At 24.0% G+C, this 23963-nt stretch overlaps 2 protein-coding genes across 3 annotated transcripts in view; one reads left to right on the top strand and one right to left on the bottom strand.

The window, feature by feature from the left end:
* LOC117169225 (RNA polymerase II subunit A C-terminal domain phosphatase) overlaps nucleotides 1-8694 on the top strand; it is a 33394-nt gene extending 24700 nt beyond the window's left edge. Inside the window, exons 6-7 of one of the 2 annotated variants that reach the window (XM_033355486.1) lie at nucleotides 2544-2823; nucleotides 8173-8694. In XM_033355486.1, coding sequence (XP_033211377.1) covers nucleotides 2544-2823; nucleotides 8173-8465 — 573 coding nt within the window. In that variant the 3' untranslated portion in view covers nucleotides 8466-8694. Of the gene's footprint in view, nucleotides 1-2543; nucleotides 2836-8172 lie in introns of both variants that reach the window. The other variant, XM_033355484.1, reaches the window with a different exon arrangement.
* A 7873-nt stretch (nucleotides 8695-16567) lies between these two features.
* LOC117169266 (28S ribosomal protein S17, mitochondrial) overlaps nucleotides 16568-23963 on the bottom strand; it is an 8312-nt gene continuing 916 nt past the window's right edge. Inside the window, exon 4 of the mRNA XM_033355551.1 lies at nucleotides 16568-16821. Coding sequence (XP_033211442.1) covers nucleotides 16665-16821 — 157 coding nt within the window. The 3' untranslated portion in view covers nucleotides 16568-16664. The remainder of the gene's footprint in view (nucleotides 16822-23963) is intronic.

The raw sequence follows: 23963 nt of genomic DNA, 5'->3' as shown, positions 1-23963 counted from the left end.
TGAGAGGTGGACAAAATGTGTAGCCAGCGAGGGCGCATACTTTGAATAAAATATTTGTTATCATTCTCTTGAAATAAATGTGTTTTTTTCTTGAAAAATACCTGTTTCATATGTATACACCTGGTAATCCTCAATTTAAAATACTTTTAAAAAAATAAGTACATCAATTTTCAACCAAATAGTACATTTTTCTGCCAAATTGTTTAATTTTCGGGCCGAAAATACGGATTTTTTACAAAACAGTGGAGGTTTCGATCCGAAAATGTGAGTTTTTAACAAAATACTTAATTTTGAACCATGTAGTTCCATTTTTTAACCAAAAAATTAAGTTTCTACAGAAAAAGATAAATTTTTTAAACAAATAGATAAATTTTCAACAATATAATTGATTTTTTAGTTAAAAAAAGATTATTTCAAGAAAGAAACAAAATTTCAATTAAATAGTGGAATTATCTAACCAAAAAAACGAATTTTCAACAAAACCTAGAAAATTTGATTTAAAACCCGTGAATTTACTTCTGACCGCAGTAAAATTCAAGTTTTTATTATTTTAATAATTTTGGTCAATTAAAAAAAGTGATTACTACTTTATTTAGCGGAAAAAATTTAGATTATCTCAGTTTACACTAATTAAATCATAATTTATTATTGAATTTTTATTTATTTAGAAATTAAACTAGTTGTTTGAAAACTTATATACTTTGTGAAAAAATCACCCTTTTTGTAGAAAATTAATCTTTATGGCTGAAAATTCATCTTTTCGGAATAAAATGTACTTATTCCAGTTGAAAATTCAGCATTTTATTTAAAAATTCATCAGTTTGGTTGAAAATTAATTTCTTGAAATGCAAATTTGAATGTACATTTTTAGTTGAAAATTTTTTTTTCTTATTCTAAATTCAACATTTTGGATCAAAATTCGTCTTTTTTACTTGAAAATTCATCTATTTGGTTGAAAATCTACATATTTAGTTAAAAAGCGATTTTTTTGTTAGAAAATTATATTCTCTTTTGCAAGTTAATCGTCTTGTTGAAAAAGTCTTTCGGTTAAAAATTCCAGTATTAGAATTAAATATTTTGTATCTTGAAAATTCATTTTTCACGTTGGAAATAAAATTAATTAATTGAAAGTTAAACTCTTTTGTTGAAAATTAATTTTTTTGGTTGAGGATTCATCATTTGAATTTAAAATTCATTTCATTGATTGAAAACTTATTTTTTCTTTGGATGAAAAGGAAATTTTGCCGGTAATTTAACTATTTTTTTGCAAATTTATTTCTTTTTTGGTTGAAAATTATTATTTTATCATATTTGATACAAATATTTTTATTATTTAAAATTTGACAAATTTTAGCGGTTTAACACTTAAATATAAAGAATTATTAAAGATTCAGTAATATATTATAATATTTAATATAAAATTGTTACAAATATTACCAATTTTAAACATAAATTAATTAATAATATTAATAATTAATTAATAATTTCAGAGAAAAAATTTTCTCTTTGGCGGAACATTCATTTTTTGACTAAAAATTCAATTATTCAATTTTTGGTTGATAAATATTCCTTTTCAGTTGAAAATTAATATTTTTTGGTAGAGGTTAATCTTCTTGATTGAAAATTCATCCTTTTGCTGCAAAATTAAATAATTTTAGTTAAAGATTCATCATTTTAGTTTAAAATTCATCACTTTGAAAATGTAACTATTTATTTATTATTGAAAATTATTTTGTGTTTTTTTTCTGTGGAAAGTAATTTTTTTAACTGAAAATTTAACTCATTCCAATTGAATATTTCATAGTTTTAGTTGAAAAATCTTCTGTTTGGTTTAACATTAATTTTTTTATTTAAAATTTAACTTGAAGTTTTGATTCACAATCTATCTGTTTTAGTAAAAATGAATTTAAAAAAAATGAAAATTCAAGTATTCCAGTTGAAGATTCATAATTTTAGTGGAAAATTCACGAGTTAAGTTAAAAATTAAACTACTTTTTAGAAAATCTGTTTTTTCTGTTCAAAATTAAGTTTTTCAACTCAAAGCTTAACTATTTAATTTTTTGTTGAAAATTGATATTTTTAGTCGAAAATTTAAGTATTTGGTTCAAAATTAGTTTATTTTGTTAATTTTTGCTCTTTTATGTTAAAGAATGTTTAGTATGGAAGGTCATGAAATAAAATCGATTTTTGCGTTTAGCGGCAAGTATGAATAATATGTTACTTTTAGTTAACCGGGAACATTGACAAACTTGACCGAAAAAAACGTGAATTTGAAATCGCTTATTGTATTCTTTAAATCATCTCGCATTTAAGTGGAAAAAAGGAGGAAAAGACTGAAGCCAGCAATCAATAAATAGGAATTTTGATCATTTATAAACTAAAGAATAACATTTTATGTAAACATTAAAGTTCAATTTTAATACTTGACAAATTTAATGTCTCTATTTGAACACTATTTTTTCAATCTTGTCACGCTATTTGCACTATTTTTAATCTCTGAAGGGAGCCCGAGGCCAGCCTTAATAAAATTTGGGTAATTTTAGGCACGCGGATCCCGGATACCACCGCCACATTGCAGCAATCCCGAACCAGTGAAAGAAGCAGCGAACGAAGGAGTTGCTGATTTTGCCAACACTATTAATCCACTATTTTTCGTTAGCAAAGAGCAGATTTATGACATGGACAAGGAAGTTGAGGAAGACATGAGTGATGCAGAAGTCGATCCCTACGTATATGATATCGAAGAACAGAATGAAATTGACGAAATAGGGGAAATAGGCGAACTAGGAACAAAAAGAGAGTATGAGGACTCAGATTCAAATGGTTCGTTTCACGGTAAAGTTGCTCATCAGGGTTGCTTGAAAACCTCGAAAAAGTCATAGAATTGGGAAAAAGTTCTGGAAAATCTGGTCAAGTTGGGGAATTTTGAAAAGATGGAAGTTTTTTAGTTACATCAATTCGCCTATTTCAAAGTTTTAACAGTTATTTTAGGACCATGCGGCGAAATTTTAATTTTCGAATTCATAGGAATTCATTTTGTTACTAATATAATTAATACAATTGATGGGGAGGGGGTAATAACTCTTCAAATCTGGCATACAAGCCTTTGTAAAATATTTTAAAGTTCCTGATTTTTTTTCACATCCTATAAGATCGAATGCATTTGAAATCAGATAGATTCTACACTCAAGGTGTCACTTAGACAACCTCTTTGAATTTCTCGCGAGAATCTTGAATTTGATTTTTTTTAAAAATAGTTTTTCGAGGAATTGATTACTCAGTTTTTGAGTATATAGAAGATTTCAATCGGTTACCAAAAATAATACTAATACTTTTAATATATGGGAACATGTTTAATAGTTTTTGTAATATTAAAAAGCATTTTGAACATCTTGTAAAAAGAGTTCAGAGATTTCAAAGACTTAAAAAGGATTCAAGGATTTGAAAAAGGTGTGTAGATAAGATTTCAAAGATTTCACAAAGATTGTAAAACTACCAAAAGATTTCCAGGATTTTAAATATTTTAAAAAGTACATCAAATGTCAAAGATTTCGAAACATTTCAAATTTTTTTAAACGATTTCACAAGTTTTAAGAAGGTTTGAAAATATTTCACAAATATTTTAGTGATTTTAAATGAATGCCAAATATTTCAAAGAATCGTAAGTGTTTCAGATCACAAGATTTCCAAAAATTTATAACAATTTCAAAAGATTTCTATAAATTTTATGTTTTGAAAGATTTCAAATAAACACAATAGATTTTTTTTAAATTAAAGGAAGGTTTCACAAAAATTGCATAAAGATTTCAAAACATTTCACAAATATTTGAAGTATTTTAATGATTTATAATTAATAGAAAAGTTTTCGCAAATATTTCAGACTTCATACAAATTTTCTAAAGATTTTTAATTCAAATATTTTAAAATGCATATAGATTTTAAAACATTTAAAACGATTACAAAATTTGTTTAAAAGATTTTAAAAGGTTACACAAAAGTTTTATAAAGATTTCGAAGATTTAACATATATTTCAAAAGATTTCATAAAGCTTTCAAAGATTTTATTGATTTTAAATGAATACAAAATATTTCAAAGAATTCATAAAAATTTCATAAAGGTTTTAAATACTAAGAATTCAAAAGAGTACAGTACACCAGATTTCAAAACATTTTAACGCTTTTAAGCGATCTCAAATTTAATAATAGATTTAATGCTTTCACGATGATTCATTTTGATAAAAAGAAATATTTCGGGTTCCAATCGTGTAAAAAAACTATGAATTTTGCCGACGTTTCGTGAATATTGCATTTCACTTCTTCAGGGCGATTGGAACACGAAATATCTCTTTTTATCAAGGTTTCAAATTTGTTTAGAAGATTTCAGAAGGATTCACAAAGATTTATAAATTTTAACTTGCGTTCGAAACATTTCACAAAGATTTTTAAACTTTCAGAAGGTTTAAAGGATTTACAAAGCTTTTAAAAGGGATTTCAAAACATTTCACGAAGATTTCAAGGAATTCCAAGGTTTTCACAACAATTTTATAAATTTCAAAAGATTTCACAAATTTTTCAAAGAATTCATAAAACTTTTAGTAGATTTGAAATTTGTTTAGAAAATTTCAAAAGGATTCACAAAGAATTATAAAATTTTACTTAGATTCCACACATATGTCACAAAGATCTTTAAACTCTCAGAAGAATTCAAGAATTTAAATTTTGTTTAAAAGGGCCAGATACATAAGATTTTAGAAATTTCAAAGATTTGCAATGATTTTCAATTTTTTTAGAAGATTTCAAAAGATTTGTCAAAGATCTAAAATATTTTAAGGATTTTAAATTAATACAAAATATTTTATCAAAATTTTATAGATATGTCAAAAGAATTATACAGATTTCAAAAAGGGATTTTAAAAAATATGACTTCAAAACATTTAACAGCTTTTAAATAATTTCATTTTATTTAGAATATTTGAAAACATTTCACAAAAATTTGAAGGATTTCAAAGGTTTTAACAAAATTTTTAAAAATTTCAAAAAATTTCAAATGTTTTAATGACTTCAAATGAATACCAAAGATTTCACAAGTTTTTCAAAGAATTCATAAAAATTTCATAAAGAGTTCAAATTTTTAAATTAAAAAAGTGTACAGTACTCCAGATTTGAAAGATTTTAAAACTTTCATAGGATTTCAAGGATTTAACATTTAAAAAAGGAACAGATTGCTAAGATTTAAGAAATTTCAACGATTTTTAATTTTTTTTAGAAGATTTCAAAAGATTTCTCAAAGATTTAAAATATTTTAAGGATTTCAAATGAATACAAAAGATTTTATGAAAATTTCATAGAGGTTTCAAAAGAATTTTACAGCTTTCAAAAGGGGATTTCAAGAAATCAGATTTCAAGAAGGGATTTAAAAAAATCTGATTTCAAAAAATTTCAAAGGTTTTTAATAATTTCATTTTATTTAGAATATTTGAAAACATTTCACAAAGATTTGAAGGATTTCAAAGGTTTAAAAATTATTTTTAAAAATTTCAAAAAATTTCAAATATTTTAATGATTTCAAATGAATACAAAAGATTTCACAAATTTTTCAAAGAATTCATAAACATTTCATAAAAATTACAAATTCTGAAATTTCAAAAAGTGCACAGTACACCAGATTTGAAAGATTTTAAAACTTTCAGAAGACTTCAAGGATTTAACATTTTAAAAGGGGACAGATGGCTAAGAATTAAGAAATTTCAACGATTTTTAATTTTTTTAAGAAGATTTCAAAAGATTTCTCAAAGATTTAAAATATTTCAAGGATTTGTAATGAATACAAAAGGTTTGATCAAAATTTCATAGATATGTCAAAAGAATTTTATAGATTGCCAAAAGGGATTACAAGAAATCAGATTTCAAAACATTTAAAAGGTTTCAAATAATTTCATTTTATTTATGATATTTCAAAACATTTCACAAAGATTTCAAAGTTTTCAAGGATTTCAAAGGTTTTTACAAAAATTTTCCAAATTTAAAAAGATTTCAAATATTTTAATGATTTCAAATGAATACAAAATATTCAGAAATTTTTCAAAGAATTCATAAAAATTTCATAAAGATTTTAAATACTAAGAATTCAAAGAAAGTACACCAGATATAAAAAATTTCAAAGGTTTTTAAAGATTTTAAACGATTTCAAAATTATTTGGAAAATTTCAAAGAATTCACAAAGAATTATAAAATTTCACTTAAATTCCAAAGATTTCACAAAGATCTTTAAACTTTCAGAAGATTTGAAGGATTAATATTTTTTTTAAAGGGTCAGATTTCTAAGACTTAAGAAATTTCCAAGATTTGCAATGATTTAAAATTTTTTTAGAATATTTCAAAAGATTTCTCAAAGGTTTCATCAAAATTTGATAGATATGTCAAAAGAATTTTTAATATTTCAAAAATGGATTTAAAAAAATCTGATTTCAAAACATTTAAAAGATTTTAAATAATTAAACTTTATTTCGAATATTTAAAAAGATATTAGAAACATTTCACAAATATTTCAAAGAATCCATGAGGACTTTAAAAATTTCCATAATTTCAAAGATTTAAAAAATACTTCAGAACGCCAAAAAATTAAACATTTCCAAAATTTTAAACGAGTTAACGTTTTTTTTCGTTTTAGAAAATTTAAAAATATTTCAAAGAAGTATTAAATATTTCAGTGGTTTCATATCAATGCAAAAGATGTAGGAAACATTTCACAAGTATTTTTAAGAATTTATAAGAATTTAGATGATTTCCAACGAACACAAAAGTTTCCACAAACAAAGGTTTAATAAAAAAATATAAAGGATGGTTTTTTGAGAAAATAAGCTTTTGATCTTTCCAACCTTTTGTGAAATCTATTGAAATAATTTAAGGCTTTGTGAAATTAAATAATTTTTCTAAAATATTTTAAAAACTTTGAATTCTTTGGAAAATGTTTTGTAATTTTCGAAACCTTTGTGAAATCTATTGAAATTATTGTGAAATATTTTTAAATTTTCGAAACTCTTGTGAAATCATTGTGAAATTTTTATGAAATCTTTGTGAAATATTTCGAAATTATTTGGAATCTGTTCAACTCTTTGAAACCTTTGTGCAATTTTAAATGTCTCCGCGCCATTTTTTTAATATTTTGCAATTTTTGACACCTTTATGTAATTTTTATGCAATTATTGAAATTTCTCGAAATCTTAGTAAAGTCCTTTGAAACATCTGTGTAATCTTTGAAATCTTATGAAATATTTCGAAATCTTTGTGAAATCTTCTGAAATATTTTAATTATTTGGGAAATCTTTGAAATATTTTTAAATACTTTCAAAACTTGGTGAAATCTTTGAAACCTTTGTAAAATCTTTAAATTCTTTGTGAAATATTTCAAATCTTCTGAAATATTTGAATTCTTTAAAATCTCTTCATATTTTTTATACTTTTGATTTAAATTATTGAATTAATTGAATTTTGTATTGTAATATATTATGATTTTACATATTATTATACTATACTATACGATACGATCGTTTAAAATCTTTCGGATCTTTAAAAACTGCTGTACAACGCCCTTGTGAAATCTTCAAAAAAATCAGAAATATTTCCAGATACTTTCGAATCTTTGAATCAAATTGAAGCCTTTGCAAAATCCTTGGAAATTATTTTAAAATATCTGAAACCCTTGTGAAATGTTTTGGAATCTTTAAAATCTTCCCAAATATTTTGGAAACTTTAAAACTTGTGGAAAATCTTCGAAATTATTTGAAACCTTTCAAATTTGGTGTACATTCAAAAATCGAGTGATTAATTCCTGAACACGATTGCAATAACAGCAGTATTTTGGGACGTTTCAGATTAATATTAATTATAATTGTTCAGGTTTGAATGATGGTTTAAAAGCGATTTAAATGTGCATCAAATAACAACTGTATAAGAAATTGTTGGTAAATTAGTCTGCGACCAGTAGAATATTTTCAAACTTAATTCACTAGATTTTTTTTTTAAAGCAGACCTAAATTTTTTTCAAAAGTAGACCACTCAACTCTGAAAAGGTCCCTGGAATTTTGAAACCAAACTTTTCTGTAGCAATCCTTAAATGTACGTCGACTCTTTTCTGTTTTTTTTTTTATTTTGGAATTTCTTCATTTTCAGAGTATCAGACATTTCCCAATAAACGTAGGAAAGAGGAAAATTCTAGTGAATCTGATTACGACAATGATGACGACGACGAGGAAAAAAGAACGAAATGTGGACTCGTCGAGGACGACGACGATGATGATGACCCAGTTACTCGTTTCAGGAGAGGCGAGGGTTTGCCCGATGACTTAGATCTCGGCGATATTTCCCAAGATTCGGTGGAGATTGATGATGCGGAGGATGTTGAGGATGATAGAGAATGGAATGCTATGGGAGCTGCTCTCGAGAGAGAATTTCTTTCCGATTAAATTGACTTCAGTTTGTATAATCATCAGGTTTAAATGTGAAATGTGTGCGAAGATTTTTGATGACTGACTTATAATAAAACAAGTTGCGGACTATGTATATTTGTACTATTTACGTAAAATTAATTGCACATTTAAATGAATCGAGATCAAGCATTTGCATTTTGCATATGTTTAACTAAATTATTGTTGAAGAATAGTTTTCTGATGAATAAATTATTGCACTGGAAGATACAAGTTTTGTGAGTGATTTGAGCCCTTAGAACCCTTAAACTCAAGACCCTACTTTAAATTGGAAACTTCACGCTAAAATTGGAATCTTCATGGTAAAATTGAGAATTACGAAATAAAATAATCAATGTTTAGTTTTTGTTACTATAATAATATTAAATGAAATAATTAATGCAATTTTAATGTTTTATACTCACAATTCAAATTAACTGAAAATTAATTGGTTTATGTATAATTAAAAATTTTATTTTTAAATTAAGATTCAAGTGTATCAAAAATATATCTTAATTTTATAATTATTATAATTAGATAAAAAATTATATCCCAATAAAATTAAGTAATTTAAAATAATAGTCCTGATATTAAAATTAATCTATTTTTAAATCCATAATAACCAATTTTTGAATATTAAGAGTTTATAAAAATTGTTCAATTGACCTAGATTATTTATAACATTATCAAATTTAGCAGATAAACAAAAAGATATAAATTACAATTAAAACTCTTCGGAAAGAATACTTGACAGAGGTTAGGTATAAATCTTTAAAACTAAGAAATTTGAAATAATATTAATTTAAATGATTAAAAATTTGTACCAATTTCCAGCAGTGACTGAATTCCTAACTACAGGCGTCGGACTCACCACACTATTAAACTATTTTAAACTTTTTTGAAACAATGACACTATTTTTCTAATATTTCGAAAAAAAATTACACGAAATACATTATTTTCAAATAAAAAAGTACAATTTTCAAATAAACAAATTAATTTTCAACAAAATGCATAAACTTTTATCCAAATAGTTGAATTTTCAACTAAGATAAATTTCCACCACAAAGGGCGAATTTTTAACAAATTACATACATTTTCTACTAAATAATTTGAACAATTGATGTGATTTTAGTACAAATTTTACTTCATTATTTTTTCATTAAATTTTTTCTAAATAAATAGTTTCATTTTAAAATCAAAAAAATATCAATTTTTACGACAAAATAAAGAAGTTAAATTTGCATTGGGGACAATTAAATATCAATGAAAAAGAAAACAAATTTGTGGGAATAATTTTAATTTTGTATGAAATATGTCGTCGAATTTTTTATCCAATTGTTGATGTTTTAAGCCAAAACGACGAATTTTCTACATAACAGTTGCATTTTCGATAAAATAGACCAATTTAGTTAAGTATATTAGTTCCCCGTTGAATTTTCAACTCACAAAGATGATTATTCGACATAAAGTGTGATATTTTATATTTCAACAATAAAATATTGTAATTGAAATTAAAAAAAAGTTGGGTTTAATCAATAAAGATGAAGTTTCGGAAAAATACTTGATTTTTAATTTAAAAATTGATTTTTTAACTAACAAGTTAACCGGAATGATAGATTTTCAACCAAATAGGTACATTAACATTTTGAAGGGGTTGAGTGTAAAAACCGTTTTAATCAAATTGTTAAAGACTCAATATTTTTAGATTTTAAAATAAAGTTTGCACTCGTTCGGGTTTTAACGATCTGGAGTAGACATTTTTAAAACTTCAATAATTTACATTAAAAATTATTTTGTATTAACAGTTTTTGTAAACATATACATTTTAAGTTTTTATTTATAATATATTTTTTTGACATTTTGAATTGTAAAAATGAGGGAGAATTACTTTTTTTTAAATTTATTTCAGACAAAATTATCGCATCAATTAAAAATTTTGTGATTGTAAAAAATTTTCATTTTGAAATGAAAATTATTTTTATTTCAAAGTTAAAATTTTCGAATAATTTAATTTTGGACGCAATAAATTTACAAATATTTCAATTTTTAACGTTTTGAATTTTTTTATTTTCGAAATTTTAATCTGAAATAATTATATTTTAATGATAAAATTGAATACAAGATTTGCATTATTAATGTTGCAAAAAGTTATTTGTAAACAACTATCCGCAATTAGTTAGTTTACAATTTTAAATACTTTAAACTAAATCCCTTTTGTTACAAGTTCCGTCAAGTTATGCCAGAAAAAAAGGTCCTCCAGGTTTAACTTTCAAAATCGAGCTAAGATTCCAACTTCCAACTGAGATTTGTTTGTGTGGGGTCATAAATTTTATCTCAGTTTACCGTCGAAAAAAAATTGGTAGATCTTCAAAAAGGTCGAGCGATCCTGGGTCACGCTGCACTTGTGGATTGTGGAGACGCCGGCCCTATGTGATAAAATATAGGGGCCGATGGATACTTTTTGTCAGGCTCATGGGGTACTTTTTTCGCGCTTACAAAGTAACAAACAAATTCAAGATAAAATCATAAGACTTAAAAAAAAATCAAGTTAAAATCAAGAAAATTCAAAAAGGGGAAAAATTGAAAAATAACCAATTATTCGATTTATTTCAGTGAAATGGGAAATGAATTTAGAGAAATTTAAAAGAAATAAGAAGAATTTGATGAAATTCATAAAAATTTGAGGTGAATTTAAAAAAAATTAGTGAATTGAAAACAATTGAAGAATATAAAAAAGCTTGATTGAATTCAGTAACTTTGAAATTAGAAAAATTAAAAGGAATTTTATGAATACAAGACTTCAGGATCAATTAAATGAAAACTTTAAATAATTTTTTTAAATCCATTGAATTAATTTAAATTAGGTAAATTTGAAAGAATTGCTATAAATTAACAAAATTCTTCAAAATAATTTCAGAGAATTTTAAAGAGATCAGGATAAATTAATAAGATTCCAGGGTGAATTACAAAAAATTCAAAACACTTCAAATATTTAAAACCCTACTAATTTCTAACTAAAACGTGACTAATGACTACAAATCAGTTCATAAGAATTTAAGTGAATTTAAAAAATGTTTAAAAATCGAGTGAATTGAAAATAATGAAAAAATATGCATTTTTTTAATCTACGGACTTGAGTAAAATTAAGTCAATTTAGAAGAATTAAAGTGAATGATAAAAATTCAAGATTATTCCAAAGAATGTAAAAGAATTCAGGATAAGTTAACAACAATTCAGGGCGAATTAAAAAAACATTTCTTATCACGTCAAATCTTCGAAGACTTTACTAATTTCTAACCCAAAAAGTACCTATTAACTAAAAAACAATTCAAAAGAATTTAAATGAATTGGAATAATTTAAAAAAAAAATTGGAAAAATTTAAGAAAAAAAACTAAAAAAAACCCATTTATTTAACTAAAGTTTGAGTGAATCTAGAAGAATTTAAGGGAAATGAGAAGAATTTGATGAAGTTCATGAAAAATGAAGCTAAATTTAAAACGCAGTTAATTGAATTGAAAATAATTAAAAAATATTTTTTTTTAATCTACGGACTTGAGTAGAATTGTGTAAATTCAGAAGAATTTAAGTGAATTAAACCAAATTCTTCAACAGAATTCCAGAGAATTTAAAAGAATTCCGGACAAATTAATAAGATTGGAGGATGAATTAAAAAATTACTAAATCTTGAAAACCCTACTGATTTCTAACCAAAAAAAGTGACTAATAACTACAAAACAATTTAAAAGAATTTAAATGAATTGAAAAATTTGTTTTAATCGAAAAAATAAATTTATTTCTGTAAAATTTGAGTGAATTTAGAAGAATTTAAGGGAAATGAAAAGAATTTATGAAAAATCAAACTAAATTTAAAAAGAAATCAAGTAAATTAAAAATAATTAAAAATGAGAACAAATTAAAAAAAATCCATTGACTTAAGTAGAATTGAGTACTTTAGAAAAATTAAAGTAAATTAAGAAAAATCAAGGGAATTCAAAGGAATGTAAAAGAATTCAGGGTAAATTAATGAGAATGCAGGGTGAATTAAAAAAAAATTCTTATCGCATCAAATTTTCGAAAACCCTACTAATTTCTGACTGAAAACGTGACTAATGACTACAAAATAATGCAATAGAATTTAAATTAACTGAAAAAAACGCTTAAAATCGAGTGAATTGATAATAATTTAAACATATTTTCTTTTTTTATCTACGGACTTGAGTAGAATTAAGTAAATTTAGAAGAATTAAAGTGAATTAAAAAAATTCAAGATTATGTCAAAGAATGTAGAAGAATTCAGGTTACATTAATAAAAATTTAAGGTGAATTAATAAGAATTTAGGGTTAATTGAAAAAAAACGTTTCATATTACGTCGAATCTTCGAAGACCCTACTAATTTCTAATAAAAAAGTACCCAATAACTAAAAAAAATAATGCAAAAGAATATAAATGAATTGGAAAAATTGAAAAAAAAATCGGAAAGATCCATTTATTTCAGTAAAATTGAGTGAATCTAGAAGAATTTAAGGAAAATGATGAGAATTCGATGAAATTCATGAAAAATTAAGCTAAATTGAAAACGCAATTAAGTAAATTGAAAATATTTTAAAAATATCTTTTTTTTAAATCCACTAAAGTATAATTTTGTAAATTCAGAAGAATTATATTGAATAAAAAAATCCTTCATGGGAATTCCAGAGAATTTAATTCAATTCAGGATAAATTAATAAGGTTCCAAGGTGTATTAAAAAATTCAAATCTTTGAAATCCTACTAATTTCTAACTAAGAGAGTGACTAATGAATGCAAACAAATTCAAAAGACTTTAAATGAATTCAAAAAATAAAAATAAAATCGAAAAAGTCCATTTAGTTCAGTAAAATTTGAGTGAATTTAGCAAAAATTAAGGGAAATGAGAAGAATTCGATGAAATTCATGAAAAACAAAGCTAAGTTTAAAAAGCAATCAAGTGAATAGAAAATAATTTTATTTAATTATGGATTTTTTTAATCTACTGACTTAAGTAGAATTGAGTACAGTTAGAAGAATCAAAAGTGAAAAAAAAAGTAAGGGAATTCCAAAGAATGTATAAGAATTCAGGGTAAATAATAAGAATCAGGATGAATTCCAAGAAAATTTCAAATCTTTAAAACCCTACTGATTTCTAACTAAAAAAGTGACTAATGACTAAAAAAAATTTTTAATGAATTGGAAAAATTCTTTTAAAGCGAAAAAATCCGTTTATTTCAGTAAAATTTGAGTGAATTTAGAAGAATTTAAGGGAAACAAAGAATTCGATGATATTTATGAAAAATCAAGCTAAATTCAAAAAGCAATCAAGTAAATCAAAAATAATTAATAATATGAACAAATTTAAAAAATTCACTGACTTAAGCAGAGTTGAATAAATTTAGAAAAATTAAGAAAATTTAAGGGAATTCCCAATAATGTAAAAAAATTCAGGGTAAATTAATAAGAATTCCGGATGAATTAAAAAAAAATTCATATCACATCAAATTTTCTAAACCCCTACTAATTTCTAACTAAAAAAGTAACTAATCACTACTAAACAATTCAAAAAATTTTATTTATTTAAGAAATCGAAAAAATCCAGTAAGTTTGAAATGAGTTCAGAAAATTTAAAAGAGGATTCAAAGGAATTTGATGAAATGCCTGCGGATTGAAGGCGAGTTTACAAGACTTCAAGATGAATAAAACAAAACCTACATTTTAATTCACTGATTTGAGTAAAATTAAGTGAATTTAGGGAAATTTAAAAGAATTTAGGATAAATTAATAAGAATTCAGGGCCAGTTACTAAAAAATTGCAAATTTTGTTTCAAAATCTCTTCAAATATTTTGAAATTCTACGAAATCTATGACTTCTTGTGAAATAAGTTGTAATTTTTTTAAATCCCATAAAATCTTTCGAAATACCTTTAAAAATGTTAAAAAACAAATGATATATTTTTTTAATTTAATTTTAAAAATTTCCTGAATTAAGTAAAATCAATTATGTTGAGAAAATTCCAAGTCAATTGAAAAATTAAAAGATTTTCAATGAATATAAAGGAATTCAGTATGAATTTTCAAAAAATAATTTCAAATATTTGAAATCCTTGGAAATCTTATAAAATATCCATATCTTCCGAAATTCTAGGAAATTTGTATTTTAAAGTATTTCAAGCGCTTTGAAATCTCTTCAAATTAATGAAATAATAAAAATTATATATATAATATAAAATTATTTTAAAATTATCGGAATCTTTAAAAATGCCCAGGAATATTTCAAAAAAATTCAAGACAATTCAGAAATAGGTATAGACCTAAACTGAATAGTGATTATCACAGGCTTCACAGTCCCTCTGTGATAAAATATAGAGACCAAAGTGTACTTTTTGTCCCGCTGATAGGGTACTTTTTTAGCGCTCAAAGGGTAAAAACAAATTCAGGATAAATTCATAAGACTTCAAAAAGATTCAAGTTACATTCAAATGAATTTGATCCATTTCCGTAATATTGGAATTAATTTAGAGGATTTTAAGGGAAACGAAAAGAATTCGATGAAATCCATGAAAATTCAAGGTGAATTAAAAAAAACTCAATTGAATTGAAAACAATTGAAAAATATAAAACAATCAATCAAATTCAGTAACTTTTAAATGAGCTTAGAAAAATGCAAGGGAATTCAGAGGAATTTGATGAAATCCCTAAAAATTAAATCTAATTTAGTACACTCAGAAGAATTACTGTGATTTAAAAAAATCCAAGAGAATTTAAAAGAATTTAGGGTAAATTAATAAGAATTCAGGGTGAATAACAAAAAATTTCAAATCTTTGAAAACCTAATAATTTTTAACCAAAAAAGTGACTAATGACTACAAAATGATTCAAAATAGTATTAATGCATTGGAAATTTTGTTTAAAAGATTTGAAAACCCCCATTTATTTCAGTAAAATTTGATTGAATTTAGTAGACTTTAAGTGAAATGAGAAGAATTTGATGAAATTTATAAAAAAGGAAACTGAATTTAAAAAGCAGTCAAGTTAATTAAAAACAATTTAAAAATATATAAAATTTTTTGAATTCAGTAAGTTTGAAATGAGTTTAGAAAAATTAAAAATGCATTTTAAAGGCTTTCATGAAATGCCTACGAATGTAAAGTGAGTTCACAAAACTTGAAGATGAATTAATCAAATTTTTTTCAAAGACCATTGAATTGAGTGACTTTAGAAAATGCAGGGCGAATTCCAAAAAATTTCAAATTTTTGATAACCTACTTATTTTTAACCAAAAAAGTGACTAATGACTACAAAACAATCCAAAATAATTTAAATGAATTGGAAAAATGAAAAAAAAAATGAAAAAAAATTGAAGAGAAAAATCCAAAAAATCCATTTATTTCACTAAAGTTTGAGTGAATCAAGAAGAATTTAAGGGAAATGAGAAAAATTTGATGAAATTGATAAATGTATTAAAAGACATTGAGAGCTTTAAAATCTCTTAAAATAATTGAAATCTTTAGAAATCTTATAAAATCTTGTAAAATATTGCAAACGCTTTGAAACCCCTTCAAATTAATTAAATTAATCAAAATTTTTATACAATCTACTAAAATTCCCTAAAATATTAAAAACTAAAAGCCTGAGACTTTATCAGTTTTTAAAATATCCGAAAATCTTAAGAATTCCTTTAAGTTATGCAAATCTATTACAAATTTCTTGCAATCTTTCAAAATAATTTACGATAATTCAGAAATAAGTATGGACCTGAATTAAACTACTATTAATCACTATTAACCCACGAGTTAATTTCTTAAAAGAAAAGTGACTAATGTGAACTTTTCATTTCAAAAAGTGACTAAAAAGTGACTGTGTAACAGACCTGATTATTTTTTGCAGTTAATTCTCACAGAAATTTCCAGATTTCTGCTATTTTCTTTAAAATGCCTGACTCTTGGAAGCATTGATCTTATAATAAATTTTTGTAAAGTTCCATTATCGGCTGCAAATAGGGTACCATAGGGACCAAATCTTGAAGATAGGGTACTTTAGGGACCTTACCTGAATATAGGGTACAAAAAGGGATGTAGAAGAGAATACTTTCTTTGAAAACTTGCCTCATTATTAAAACTTTGAATTCAACTTTTGTTTAGCTTCTATGTACAATCATCTAATAAAATATCGGAGTTCAGCTGAATTAAACAGTGTCGAGTTGACCCTCATAAAATTTAACTTCGTGCGGTCTGTGAGTAAAGTCACGTTTGCCCTCCATACTTCCTCGAGGAGGAGCCTTCTCGTAATCAAAACCAGATTCTGTTGCTCCATACAACCGACGTGCAGTCTCCAAGTCCTCTCTGAAAAAAAAAAACAAATAAAAAATACTCAAAAATGAGTCCATTTCTCAACATTTAGGGATATATAAGTAATTAACTAAATTAAAACTGATTTATTCATTTTTGATTCTCAGAACAGCGACTGGATGGGGAATTTAATTTTTTTAAACGGGAATTTACGTCTGATTGCAGTAAAATTCAAGTTTTCAATATTTTAATAATTTGGGTTAAGTTAGAAAAGTAATTTCTACTTTATCAACAGTCGCAAGGCACATGAGTTTGTTTATCAGGTCATGGATTTATTTACCAAAAATTTACTGAAATTCATCACGGGTGAATTTTCAACTACTTTGTTGAAAATTAATTTTTTCAACTAAAAATTCAACTATAGCAGTAGAAAATTGAACTATTTTTTCTGAAAATCCATTTCTAGTTAAGAATGGGATTTTTAACAGAAAATTCAACTATTCTATTTTTGGTTAAAAATGTATCCTTTTGGGATAAAAGCTCCAGTGTGGCCGTTTTAATGTAATACAAAAATTCCTGGTCATTTCACAGTTCGCAAACATTTTTCACGTTTAATGAAATTAAAAAATTTCAACTATTGGGAATGGTGGTCTACCATTTCACCACCTAATGCTCAAAACTGAAACTAGCATGAGTAGGTACAATTTTAAAGTTGTACATTAATTGTTGCATAAAAGTGTTTTTCCGATAGTTTTGTGAAGTATGAAACAATGATTGAATACTAAAAACAAATATTCATAAAAAAACAAATAGTTTTAGATATAATTTTCGTATTGTACAGTGAAAAAACACATTTTTGTCAAGTAGGTTATAAAAAAAAAATTTCATTTAAAGCAATTTGAAGCCAGAAACATTAAAAATTGAACGATTACATTTTTTTACAAACGGAACACTTATTAAATTAAAAGTTAAATTATTTATATTTTAAATGGTTAAAAAATCGTTAAAATGACTCCAAATTTTATTTGAAAATCTTGAAACATCTGCATGTTGTTTACATTTTTTTCAAATTCTTTTTAAATTCTGCCAAATGAAACAAATTTCCTTCAAATCTTCCACATTGATTTTTGATACTTTTGTAAATATTTCTAAATATTTTTGAATAATCACTCAAAATTATATTTTCAAAATGAAAAACATTAATTTTCATAAGAAATGTTTTTGAATCTTCTGAAGCCATTCCAAATTCTTTAAAATCTTAAATTTTTTGTTTTAAATCTGCCAAAATCTATACGTTGAGGGTATACGCACACACTTTTTTTAAATTATTTCAAATCATTTCAAATTTTAAATTGAATTTGAAAGTTTTCAAAACTTCTAAATATTTCTTCAACTTCCTTGAATTTTTTTAAAGAATAATATGTGTCCAATTGTCATTTATACATCGAAGTTCTACAATTTTACTTACGAATTAAATTTTTTTTAATAGAACAATTAAAATGTAACGTTCAAAATTTAATTTTTGATATTTAACCATAATTACAGATTTTAAATGAATATTTAAGTTATATTCATTTAATTAATTTATAAATATTAAGTCATTCTTATTTTCCATAATTAAAAAATTTCCAATTGAATGGTTGAAAAATGGAATATTTTAGCCTGATATAATATTTGAAATTTAATAAAAGCCTTTGTTTATGAATATATTATTTTGAAGTTATTTTAAAATTGGAAATAATTTATGAAGTTTCAATCGGACACTTACATTTGTTTAACTAATAAAACTTTCCAATTGAAATAGTTTATATAATTTTAAACGTTAAAAACTGGAAATTCTAAAATTGCGAACTAATTTCGAATCGTCTTGTAAAGTTAATTATTATTCAATTTTTAAATCTTAAAGAACAGTTTAGTTTTAAAAATCATTATTAATTTATATTCACAGTTGATCAACTGGAAATCACAGTTGGACAGATATTTCTGTAAAAAATATGTTTCTTCACCTTATAAGATGTAAATACCATCTACACCCCTTTGTTTCCGATAAAGACTTACTTTTAGTATCCAAAAAATAGTTAAAACTCCACAGAAAAAATCGTTCAAACACTTTTATACAAAAATTACTGTACATCTTTAAAATCGTACCTATTCTTTCAAGTTCGGATTTTTGTCAACAGGTGGCGTATCGCAGTTTAACCATTCTTTTATAACTTTAAATAGTTTTAAAATCCTTAAAAAGCTTCAAATTTTATTTCAAAATCTCTAAACATCTACATGTTGTTTTACATTCACTCAAATTTTTAATTAATTTTTTAATGTTTCCAGAACTTCTAAACATCTTTTTAAATTATCCAAATCTTCCTATTTTTTTTAATCCTTCAAAACTGAAAATATTTCTTTAAAAACTTCCAGATCCATTTTTGCCAAACTTGAAAATCTTTTTTGAATGTTCCATTAAAAATAATTTTTTAAAATATTCTTTTTCAATTTTTCTAGGAATCTTAAGAAAATGTTTTTTCTTTTTTTGAAACCTTTCATAATTTTTTAATTCTTCTAAATTTTTGTTCGAAATCTGCTAAAATCTATATTACGTTTTAAATTAGGCCGTGAGCAATTTGCACCGAAATTTCGGTAAAAATATATACGAATTTTGTAGGCATACGTAAAAACTTCGTTTAAATTAATTTAAATCATTTCAAATTTTCGAATAATTTTGAATCTTTGCAGATCTTATAAATTTCTCTTCAACTTATTCAAATTTTGTTTAGGAATTAAAAGTATTTAGTATTTATTATACATCAAAATTCGAGAATTTTACTTGTAATTTAAATGTTTTCAAATAGAAAAATAAAAATTCTGAAGTTCAAAGTTTAGTTTTTTCTTTAGTTCTAAATATTTGATTTATAATTACTAACTTTACATGGACAATTAAATAATTATAGATATTAAGAAATTCTTATTTTTCTTAATTAAAATATTTATAATTTTAGACTGAAACAATATTTTAAATTTAATAAAAGCCTTTAATTGTGAATATATTATTTTAAAGTTGAAAATAGTTTATAAAATCATTATAATTTATATTCACATTTGATCAACTAAAAAGGTTTTTTATCCAAAATGGTTCGATTTCATAGGCTTCTAATTTTTAATTTTTAATTCTTTAAAACTGCATTTTAAAATTTTTACATTCGTTAGCCAGCCTTTTTGGATAAAAATGCAAAAAGTGAGCACATTTTGAACATTTTCGAGACCACTTTTTTTCAAGATTCACAGATTTTCAGTAGTTACCAGAGTTAAAAAATTAAAAAAAAAACGAAAATGAACACTTAAAGCTAAATAACGCACGATATGTAAAAAATGAAGATAAGAAAAGCGTTACTTTATGAAGGCCCTACAAGATTGCCATGACAACTTTTTACATTTTTTCGAAAATTCAAATTCTCACGGCACAAAAAATAATCAAAAATTCCATAGAACACGCAGTTTTCGTTTTAATCGTGAAAAATAACATTGACAGTAAAAAATAAAATCCTTGGGAAAATGATGCAAGGTACGAAAACACATGCGAAATAAGGAGCAAATATTAAAGTAACCATGAGAAATAAAATTTACACAATGAAAAATGTACGCTTCAAAATTAAAATACAAAATGGAAAATTTGTAAGTTAAAGAATTTCGAATTACGCATTGTAAAATAAATTATACCATAATTGAAAAAGATACAAATTCAACTGATTATTTTTAAACAACTGTTTAAATAAAACTTGAACATATATTAGAATATAATTTTTTACTGAAAATTTAACTTCTTCGAATTAAATATTCCATAATTTTAGATCAAAATTCATCTCTTTGGTTGAACATTCCTTTTTTGACTAAAAATTTAATCATTCAATATTTGTTAAAGTTTTGTGAAACTTGAAAGTTCATCTGTACGGTTAAAAATTAATTTTGTTTTTACTTAAAATTTAATAATTTATGTTTTATTTGTCAATTTATCTTTTTTAGTGAAAATTAATTTGTTGTTGAAAATACAACTATTTTAGTTGAATATTCATTGTTTTAGTTAAAAACTCACCTTTTTAAGTTTAAAATTCGACTATTCTAGTTAAAGTTTCATAATTTTAGTTGAAAATTCATCAGTCATGTTAAAAATTGAACAATTGCCTAAAAAATCCGTTTTTTATAGACAATTCAATTTACCAACTAAAAGTTTAAATATTCCATTTTTTGTTCAAAATTAATATTTTTAGTAAAAAGTTTTTACTATGTCTTTAAAAATTCATTTATTTTACTTTTAGTTGAGCAAAACAAAGGGTACGCATTTTCAATAAAATAGTTTAATTAAACTTCAACCAAAAACAGTTGCATATTTTCATCCAACTGGTTTAATTTTTAAGCCAAAGACGAATTTTTTGGAGATGGTTGAATTTTCGATCTACAAAAATGTATTTTCCACCAAATGGTTGCAGTTTCAACTAAAAAACATAAAGCTTTAACAAAATGGTCGAACTTTGTACTAAATAGTTAAATTTGCAACGAAATAGTTGTAATTTAAAATAAAAAATATATTCAACCAAAAATGGGATAGTTGAAATTACAACTAACAAATTTTTAATTTTCAATGAAATTCAGTTGAATTCAACCAAAAATACGTGCTTTCAAAAAAATAGTTGATTCCACATCCGAAACTGTAATTTTGAACCAAAAAGAATAAAAATTCTTTAAAAATAGATGAATTATCAAACAAAACAGAAAAATTTGCAACAAAAGAGTTGCATTTTTAAAGAAGAAAGATTTTTCAGTTAAAAGAGAAAAATTGTCAACCAAATTGTGACTTTTTTAATCCAAAGAAGAAAATATAATACAAAATAGTTCAATGTTCGAATAAAAAATAAACTTTTTAAAAAATTTTTAACAGAATTATTACATTTTTAACCAAATAGTTTAATTCGGAACCTACAACTATGTATTTTCAACAAAACAGTTGAAGTTTTTAATAAAAAATATAAATTTTTAGTCAAAAATGGGGCAGCTGATATTTTAACCAAAAAAGATTTTCATTTTTAATCGAAAACAGTTTAATTAAAGCAAAAAAGATCAGTTTGTAACATAAAATGTCATAGTTGATATTTCAAACAAAAAATACGAATTTTCAACCAAAGAATTAAATTGCAAAACAGAAAAAAAATTTCAACCAAACTGTCAAATCGGCATGCCAAAAAAAATATAATTCTCTACAAACAATCCAATTTTTGACCGAATAATAAACTATTTTAAAAAATAATTAAATATTTAATATAATAGTTCAATTTTTAATCAAATAGTTATATTTTCTAATGCAAAATATAATTCTTCAGCCTTAAATGTGAAAGTTAATATTTCAACTAAAACATATTTGTATTTTAAATTGAAAGTAGTTAAATTCAAGCAAAGATGCATTCTCCATGAAACATGGTATAGTTTAAATTTTAAATAAAACTGTTGAATCCTCAGCCAAAACAGATTAATTTTGAATCAACCCATTGCATTTTAACCAAAAAGATCCAATTTCTATCAAAAGAGATGAGTTTTCAATCAAAATAGGCGAAGTTTCAGCAAAATACATTTATTTTTAAACTAGAAGTTGAATATGCAACTGAAGAAAATTAATTTTTCACCAAAAATAAAAAAGTTAGATTTTCAATAAAAAAAATTTTTTGTTAGATATAATTTAGGGGAAAAATGAAATTTGAAAAAAATAGATGCACTTTCTTATTGGTTTCTATTAATTTAATTCGCATTTAAGCGAAGAATTGAGAAAAATGAAAATTTCTTGAAAAGAGGGAAAAGAAGAGGCAAGAGTAAGGAATCTTGGAAGTTATTATTTTCCAATCTCCCAAAATCCTTAAAAAGCTTACAACTATTTTGTTTATAAACTGAAAAATTCTACATTTGGTTTGACATTTCTGTAAACTTTCTCAAGTTTTTAATTATTTATGAAATTTTGTGAAAACTTCTAATTTAATTTTTCAAAATAAAAAATGATTTTAAATTTCCCCAAATAATCTTGCACAACATTTTTTATTATTAATATAATTTGGTATTTATAATTTAAAAAGTAGATTTTAAAGACAACAATTATTAATAACTTTGGCTTAAATTAGCGTTTTACGCCGAAAATGGGTATTTTAAAACAAAATTCCTTATAGTTCAAACAAGGCTTGCAATTTCTAACAATTGAAGGTTACATTAACGTTTTCCACAGGAAATTGATGTTTGGTATAAAAAATCATTATAATTTAATAAACTTCTAGAATCTTTGATCCACTTTGTATTATGTAAGTATTTTTCGTCGGAGATTGGTTTTTTAATTTTTTTAAATTTTATTTCGAAGTGAACCTCAAATTTTAAGAATTTCTGATTATGTTAGCATTATACACAAAAAGTTGGTATTTTAAAACGAAAATCATTATAATTTAAACAAGATTTAGAATCGTTTAACAATTAATTTTTATTTTAGTGTTTTTGTCGCAAGTTTTTACAAAACAAAATTCTATTTTAAAACGAACAATCTGTATAGTCTGACCAAAATTTGCAATTTTTAAAACTGTTTGGTGTTAAATTAATATTACTCATGGGAAACCGTTGTTTTTTTTTCAACCAAAAAACAATAGATTTTAAGGGATCAAATTTTTTTCGACAATTTATATTTTGAACAAGATTTCGAATCATTTACAATTGCTGGAATAGTTTATTAGTTTTTTCGTCGGAAAAGAGACATGAAATTTTTGAACAAGTACACGTTGTGTTAACGTTTTTCGCACGAAATCGTTTTTTTTTTCAAACAAAAATTATTAAATTTTAAAGTTTCATAATTTTTCACCAATTTTCAGTTACGTTAGCGCATTAAACCAAGAACTGGTATTTAAAAACAAAAAGCATTAAAGTTTGAACACGATTTACAATTAGAACAGTTTCTCGACATATTAAAGTTTTTCACGTGAAATTCTTTTTTAAAAGCAAACATCGTAATTTAAATTTTTCTTAGAATCTTTTAACAATTTTGTATTATATGAGAATTATTCAATGGAAATTAGATTTTTTAAAACTAGATTTGAAAGAAAATGAACAATAATACGTGAAGTTTTTGTATTTTTTCGGCGGAAATTGGTATTTTTGAAGAAAAAAAAAACGCAACGGTTCCATTG

The sequence above is a fragment of the Belonocnema kinseyi genome, chromosome 3 (assembly GCF_010883055.1).
Source record: "Belonocnema kinseyi isolate 2016_QV_RU_SX_M_011 chromosome 3, B_treatae_v1, whole genome shotgun sequence".
Lineage (NCBI taxonomy): Eukaryota > Metazoa > Arthropoda > Insecta > Hymenoptera > Cynipidae > Belonocnema > Belonocnema kinseyi.
This window is presented reverse-complemented; position numbering and strand designations above follow the sequence as displayed.